This window comes from Perca fluviatilis, chromosome 19, assembly GCF_010015445.1.
Source record: "Perca fluviatilis chromosome 19, GENO_Pfluv_1.0, whole genome shotgun sequence".
Taxonomy (NCBI): Eukaryota; Metazoa; Chordata; class Actinopteri; order Perciformes; family Percidae; genus Perca; species Perca fluviatilis.
Window position 1 is genome coordinate 32,585,998 of NC_053130.1, and position 8,437 is coordinate 32,594,434.

Here is an 8,437-nt window from a genome sequence, read left to right on the forward strand (position 1 = left end):
TCCTGCAGGCTCACAAATGATGAGTGATGCTTGACAAATGAACACTAGATTGGCTACATGAATTAGCTTCTCCGTATAGTCACCCTGTAACAACTGAAGCTCAGCAATCACAACATCGATCATGGCTGTGATTGAGGGAGAGCGGGGTGATGGGATAAAACAAAAGACTGGATGGGTAATGGAATATTAAGATAGCAATGTGTGGATGAGAAATAGAGAAATGTGATGAAGGTATAGTGAAGAGTTTGAAAGCAGGAAGAACACAATTAAGTAAGGGGGTCAACTTTATGAAGAACAGTGCCTTGAAACAGCAGTCAGCTTGATGTGTAACTTAGATAAAACATTAAAATTAGGAGTTTAACTAGCCAAACATCCAATAGCAAAGAACTGAACAAAACTTAAACGGTAAAATCACCCAAATTACAAAAAAAGCTGTACCTAAAAATGCCAAGGCTAAGATACTAGCTGAGGCTCCGCTCCACTTCTTTTCTCGGTCGAAGCTATCTGCTGTTGCTGACTGGAGGTCAGCCCACGCAACCCATTGCCACCCTAATTTTTCATTTGAAATGCACACTTTATGTTTGGGAATGACCTTCCCATAGACATACCCAGGAACCAAACTAACAATCAATCTCATAACACCTAATTTGTTGAAGTAAGTTTAATACTGCTGGTATTAGAGCAAATAGAACACAGAATAAAAAACTGTATTAGTCTATTGGTAGTCTTGGTATTGGAAAATGTATTTTAGTTTAACTTGGCCAAAACACTAAAGTGTTTTCCACATATCCTTCATTGTGGGATAGTGTCAGACCTAAAAGTATAACTTTTAAATCTGCTGCATCAAGTTTAAAGTTTCAGAACTGTAGAATGTGCAGTTATGGTAAATGGTCTGCATTCATATAGCGTTTTTCTTGTCTTAGTGACCACTCAAAGTGCTTTACAACACAAGCCAGCATACACCCATTCTCACGCACGCACACACACACGCTCGCTCGCACACACACACACACACACACACACACACACACACACACACACACACACACACACACACACACACACAGGTGACAGATGCTAGGTGCTCATCAGGCGTGATAAAGGTCTCAGCCATTTGTGGTTTAGTATCTTGCCCAAGGACTTGGCCCGGCGCCAGGTTAAAATGACTAAGGAGGCAGGTAAAAATTGCGAGGGGGTGATTTTTTTTTTCATAAAGTAGGATAAAATTAACTAATTTACCCAGGCTTTACCCACACTGCCGCCACAGGGTCAGCACTCGCAAATATGGCATTTCTTGAAGCAGTTAAGTTGTCCATTTGTATCAATTATTTATATATATATATATATATAAGTACGACTTGACAAAGTAACTATTTAAAAGTCTGTTTATGAGCTTTAGGCTTTCATTAATGTAACAGATTGAACACACGGCTGTGACTGAGCTCTCCCAGTGCGTGGTCCCATACGTAGACGTTTCCGCTCCAGTAATGGTTGAGCCGACATTTAAGAATAACAAATTTATAAAAGGTTTAGCTAGTGCAGTACTAGTTACGTTAGAAACTGCTAACGTTACAGGAGTTACGTCTAACTAGGATGTGTAGGCTATCACCTGACTGTAAGTGAGGCACCTGTCACATCAGGGTCTGAAGGCGGCTGCGCTACGATGACACGGGAGAGCTGTGTCAAGATTCTTCATCTGATGAAAATGGCAGGTCATTTTAGCCTAGAAATCTAGACGCAGCCTGGTGGCAGCAAATTTATTTTGCAGCCAGGGGGGTCTAGGCACTCTCCGTTGGCTTGCGAACTGGTCAGGCCTATCACATTGTGTATAGAGTCGGTGGGCGGGCTTATGGTTGCTGCTGCTGGGAACAGCGGTCTTCTGGAAGACTTGGAGTTAAGCTTTTCTTTGAGAAAAGAACAAAGAACGGCACAGAAATCATTCTTAAAAAAGGAAGATCCGATCCGATCCTCGTGTCCAAATCTAGCTTGCTCTAGTTTCTGATAATACAGCCGCCTTGTCAAAAGACATGTAAACAATACGTGTTGCTAGGCTACCGACAGTGGTCTGAGCAGCATAGCGTTATTTTCAAGGGGTAAAGTCACCTAAAAGTAATTGTGTTGTGTTTGTACATTTTATGGATGTATGATGTTGAAAATAGGGGGCAGAAAATAAAACTGTGGGGGCAAAGCCTGCCTTTGTCCCCTCGTGGCACCGGGTGCACCAAGGACACTTCGACATGTAGACTTCAGGGGCCAAAAAAATTGAAAACCTTCTGATTAGTGGATGACTGCTCGGTCTCCTAAGTCATGTTATAGAAATAAATGATAGGCACTGAGAGTGCATTGAGTGGTAAAATGTATATATTAACTTGTGAATTTACACAATAAGTACAATCTGAATCCCTTTCTTGCCTTATAACAATGTTGCTTTTATATATTTCATTCCTCACACAGAAGTATAGGCGGCACACGTTTAGTCCATTTTGTGTTAGTAGAGTCAAATTTTATCAATATACTTGAGATCAATGCACTTTATGTAGACTTTATTACTAGCACAACATATAAGTTAGCATAAGTATGTATATGCATTACTTTAATGATTAAGAAATCCCACATCATTGATCTTTTTCAGGCCCTATAAAGCTGCATTAATCAATATTTTTTATATTGAAGTTCAGACTGGCTTTCAGCAACAATAGAGCCGACCAACAACAATGTATTAACAAATCATATCAGCAGTCTGAAACAGGTGCAGGCTGAAGCTCTTGCTTATATTGCCTACCCTTATTAAACAACTCATGTTTGAAAAAGAAAATGTAATAATATTAACAATTGGTTGAAAGATTGAGTAATTTGTAGCTGGAGCAAAAATTAGGAAATTCTGAACTTATGAACCATATCATTTGGATAAGTCAACTATTAACTGCCATTAACTTATAAGGCCATTGATATATTGTCAATGATGTGTCATCAGCTTTTTCTGCTGTCCCCAAGTGGAAAACATAAAATGCTGCTTAAGTTAATATAAAAGCATGGAGAAAAAAAGACACTATAACTCTTATCCACTCAAGTGAAAAAAAATTTCGGCAATTTATTAACATTAACGATTCTTACTGATTTAAATGACCCCCACAATATTTTAAAAACGTTTTGTCATTTTTCTAGATAAACACATTAAAACAACAATATCCAAGATTGCATAGTCTTGAAAGACTGATAAGACATAATGGATATGACTACACACATAAGACATAATACTGTTAGCATACTTTATATCAAGGCAATTGTTAGCATAAAAACAAGTATCAAAGGAACAGCTCAATTCAACTCTGGCTGAAACCTGAATAAAATTCTAAAATTGACCATATTCTGTAGCCAGCTTATTCCATGTTAAGTGGACAGCAACACGTCACACAATTCAATACACATCAAGCAGCAGCAACAATACTGTTTACAACATCTTGTTGGGTGCGAGCCTCCTGGAGCCTTTGTTTTTGGACACTATGACGAACCCCGTAGCCAAAGTAAATGATCAAGCCTAAGGAAAAGAGTTGTGAGGCTTTTTAGGGTCGATATAACAAAGGACAGTTTGGTTTATTTAGATCCCTCCACCATCTATAAATGATGCACAAACCAGAAAGAATAAAGATACTCTACAATAAGGTGCTTATTTAGGGCACTTGAAACCAGCATGTCCTTACCTACTGCCATCCAGACAGCATAGCTAATCCAAATTTCTCCATCCAACTGAACCATCATGTAAGTGTTGATGAAGATACTTAAAACTGGAATTACAGGGAGACTGGGAACCTACAAAAACACATGAACTCATGACTGGTTCGGGCCAATAGACATTTTGAAAGTTATACTTTTTGCTTTCTTGGGGAGAGTTAGATGAGGGGATTGATACCACGTTCATATCTGTATGCGAAGCTTAATATGCAGCTACAGCCTGCAGCAGGTTAGCATAAAAACTGGAAACGGGGGGGAAAACAGAATCCGCCTATCAGCACGTCTAATGCTCTTTTATTAACATCGATATAACTTTCTATATATAATTACCAAGCAAAACTCTTAATATTTCGGTCCAAAAATAATTTTGATTTAGATTTTTTCATTCAAACAGCTGTCATTCAGTGTGGGTTTAACCTGGGATGGCCTCCCTTCAATGGGCACATCAAGTCTTGGCCATACACTTTCTGTGCACTGCAACAGCCCCTCAGTAAGGCCCACTAACTGTCCCACCTAACAAGATATCCCCATTGGAACTGTAAAAAGGTGCAAATCCTCAGGATGCATGAAATCGTGCCCACCACCATCACACCTCCAGTTTACCATGAAAGCAGCTTTAATTGTGCTCTGTGGCTGTCTCCAGATGATAACGACAGCGAGGACCAGTGTCAGCACGAGGACAAAGATGAGCAGCACACACCACAACTTTCGAATTTGGAGGGAATGCTCAGCCTCGGACAGCAGCATGCTTAAAACGATCACCAGGAACACTAGAGGAATCAGAGCTGTCAGGAAAAACTTTAAAATGTGAAATTTTGTTCAGCATCCACATTTAAATAAAAAAAAAAAGGGGTGAAATATTTTTTTTGTGGATTGCTGTTTCACTAACTCTGGAAAGTGGCACTATAAATATGACAATGTGTAAGTGCAGAAAACTCCATCATACTATAGTACATGTCTGTTAAGTAGTGATGGCTAAATGAAGCCGTGTGAGGCTTTGTGAACCATTTTCTGTATTCATTTAACCTAATAAATGCCGTCTCTGTTGAACAAAGGGTTGAAAAGGGAGGGTATAAAGACACGGCACCCCTTCTCTGCTTCTCTTCATAGTCGTCAGATTCATCCACCAACCCTTACAGAGCTGGCTCAGGTTTGCCTTGGACCAGATCTTAGTTATACTGTTATAGTTTAAAATTGCCAGGGGACTTCCTTTGACGCACTGAGCTCCTCTCTTTCCATCAGTGTGCATTCATGTCCCAGAAATACTTGTTACCAACTTAGCTCTGGGTAGCTTATTCCCTGGAGTCCTTATGTTTTCTCGCCCTGCAGTTTTCCTTGGATTAGGGTGGCACCTTGGTCCAGCTCGACACTCTCGCCCTACTATGCCCAGGTACGCCCTCCAGTGCGCTGCTATGCCCTGCAATGTCCTGCTATGCCTTGCAGTGCCCCGCTGCGCCCCGCAGTGCCCTGCTATGCCCTGCTATGCCCTGCTACACCCTGCAGTGCCCTGCTATGCCATGATCTACTACAACTTATATTTCTAGTCATAGTTCCATTATCTTTATTGCGACTATAGTTGCCACTGTTAATTGTACCCACAACCGGCACCGTCATACACCGCCCACCAAGAGCCTGGGTCTGTCCGAGGTTTCTCTCTAAAAGGAAGTTTTTCCTCGCCACTGTTGCACTAAATGCTTGCTCTTGGGGGAATTACTGGAATTGTTGGGTCTCTGTAAATTATAGTGTTGGTCTAGACCTACTCTATCTGTAAAGTGTCTTGAGATAACTCTTGATGATTTGATAGTATGAATAAAATTGAAAGCACACTGAATTTGAACACCTTTTTTCTTTAAACCAAAAGTGCCATCTAGTGGACTCAAAACAAATATAATGGTTCACAAAGCTTAATGAGGCTTTATTTGGCCATCACTACTATTAAATAGAACAATGAGGGATTACTTACAAATAATAATGATGACTATGTTGACATTTTTTGAGGTGCGGTGGTTGGGTCGTGCCGGAGGCTTTAACAGCCCCATTACAGTAAATGATTCCTGTCTACGTATAAGACCAGGATCTTCCTTGTACCTGCGAAAAAATAAAAATACGCAACACACTTATGGAAGCTAAGGTAGAGGTTTTACATGAACTAAGTTGGTAAAATACAGTGCCTTGCGAAAGTATTCGGCCCCCTTGAACGTTTCGACCTTTTGCCACATTTCAGGCCTCAAACATAAAGATATAAAACTGTAATTTTTTGTGAAGAATCAACAACAAGTGGGTCCCAATTATGAAGTGGAACGAAATTCATTGGCTATTTCAAACTTTTTTAACAAATAAAAAACTGAAAAAGTGGGCGTGCAAAATTATTCAGCCCCTTTACTTTCAGTGCAGCAAACTCTCTCCAGAAGTTCAGTGAGGATCTCTGAATGATCCAATGTTGACCTAAATGACTAATGATGATAAATAGAATCCAGCTGTGTGTAATCAAGTCTCCGTATAAATGCACCTGCTCTGTGATAGTCTCAGAGGTCCGTGTAAAGCGCAGAGAGCATCATGAAGAACAATGAACACACCAGGCAGGTCCGAGATACTGTTGTGGAGAAGTTTAAAGCCGGATTTGGATACAAAAAGATTTCCCAAGCTTTAAACATCCCAAGGAGCACTGTGCAAGCGATAATATTGAAATGGAAGGAGTATCAGACCAATACAAATCTACGAAGACCCGTTCCCTCTAAACTTTCAGCTCATACAATGAGAAGACTGATCAGAGATGCAGCCAAGAGGCCCATGATCACTCTGGATGAACTGCAGAGATCTACAGCTGAGGTGGGAGACTCTGTCCATAGGACAACAATCAGTCGTATTACTGCACAAATCTGGCCTTTATGGAAGAGTGGCAAGAAGAAAGCCATTTCTTAAAGATATCCATAAAAGTGTCGTTTAAAGTTTGCGCCAAAAGCCACCTGGGAGACACATCAAACATGTGGAAGAAGGTGCTGTGGTCAGATGAAACCAAAATCAAACTTTTTGGCAACAATGCAAAACGTTATGTTTGGCGTAAAAGCAACACAGCTCATCACCCTGAACACACCATCCTCACTGTCAAACATGGTGGTGGCAGCATCATGGTTTGGGCCTGCTTTTCTTCAGCAGGGACAGGGAAGATGGTTAAAATTGATGGGAAGATGGATGGAGCCAAATACAGGACCATTCTGGAAGAAAACCTGATGGAGTCTGCAAAAGACCTGAGACTGGGACGGAGATTTGTCTTCCAACAAGACAATGATCCAAAACATAAAGCAAAATCTACAATGGAATGGTTCACAAATAAACATATCCAGGTGTTAGAATGGCCAAGTCAAAGTCCAGACCTGAATCCAATCGAGAATCTGTGGAAAGAACTGAAAACTGCTGTTCACAAACGCTCTCCATCCAACCTCACTGAGCTCGAGCTGTTTTGCAAGGAGGAATGGGCAAAAATGTCAGTCTCTCGATGTGCAAAACTGATAGAGACATACCCCAAGCGACTTACAGCTGTAATCGCAGCAAAAGGTGGCGCTACAAAGTATTAACTTAAGGGGGCTGAATAATTTTGCACGCCCAATATTTCAGTTTTTTATTTGTTTAAAAGGTTTGAAATATCCAATAAATTTCGTTCCACTTCATGATTGTGTCCCATTTGTTGTTGATTCTTCACAAAAAATTACAGTTTTATATCTTTATGTTTGAGGCCTGAAATGTGGCAAAAGGTCGAAAAGTTCAAGGGGGCCGAATACTTTCGCAAGGCACTGTAAGTTATTCTTTTCCATCTAAAATTTTCTTAAATGTTAAAATGTAGGCTTTTTACTGAACAGATTGTTTAAATGTAGTTACACAAAGTGTACATACCTTAATATAAGAATACACACTGCGACAACCAGTGTCTTCAAGTCAAACAACAGGACCATGAAAGCTACAAAGAGATCCAAATATAGGTTACTGACCAAACATCTGACCAAAGAGTGTGGGGATGCTGAGTTAAGATGACATGAGTGGCCTTAGTAAAAGCTTTATAATATTCATTTTAATAACGAAGAATCACGTTAAGTTACAATATTAACCTTCACAAATATCTGTTTATTGGTGTTTTAAGCCCCCAACATCTCCTTCCAGGCAGTGCTGCCTGGAAGGCACTAGGCTTAGGCAATGGTTAGGGTTAGGTTTAGGGTTAGGTGCCTTGAAGTCAACGGTCGCAGTGCTGCCTGGAAGGAGACGTTGGGGGCTTAAAATACCATCGAGAAATATCTACCACTTATCTTCAACCATGTCGTCAGCAGAATGTTCAATTCCAACATTTTACAACATCAAATATTTTTATAACTAAAGATTTCCGATTTTACTCTCATTTTAATTTATTTCCATTTAATATTGTTTTATTCTAAGTAAGTCTCTTTTTATATTGGTTGCCTTATTTCTTTTGTGAAGCACTTTGTAACATTTTGTAACATTTCTCACTAAAACACATTAGGGGAAGATTGCCATTACACATTGCAGATCAATTAAATTCAATTCTAATTCAAAATTGTATTTATAGTATCAAATCATAACAAGAGTTATCTCGAGACACTTTACAGATAGAGTAGGTCTAGACCACACTCTATAATTTAGAAAGCACCAACAATTCTAATAATTCCCCAAGAGCAAGCAATGCGACAGTGGCGAG

General features: G+C 39.9%; 1 protein-coding gene across 2 annotated transcripts; it reads right to left on the reverse strand.

Annotated features, from left to right (window-relative positions):
- Nucleotides 1–3,110: 3,110 nt before the first annotated feature.
- Nucleotides 3,111–8,437, reverse strand: LOC120548257 (cationic amino acid transporter 2-like). 2 transcript variants are annotated; one of them, XM_039784376.1, is made up of 6 exons: nt 8,394–8,437; nt 7,624–7,687; nt 5,696–5,820; nt 4,336–4,502; nt 3,702–3,810; nt 3,111–3,538 (listed from the first exon to the last, which is right to left on the reverse strand). In XM_039784376.1, the coding sequence occupies exons 2-6, from the start codon at nt 7,680–7,682 to the stop codon at nt 3,429–3,431; spliced, it is 570 nt and encodes a 189-aa protein (XP_039640310.1). In that variant the 5' UTR covers nt 7,683–7,687; nt 8,394–8,437; the 3' UTR covers nt 3,111–3,428. The 2 variants fall into 2 exon arrangements, with proteins under 2 accessions (XP_039640310.1, XP_039640309.1); XM_039784375.1 differs by having other exon boundaries at nt 4,336–4,517.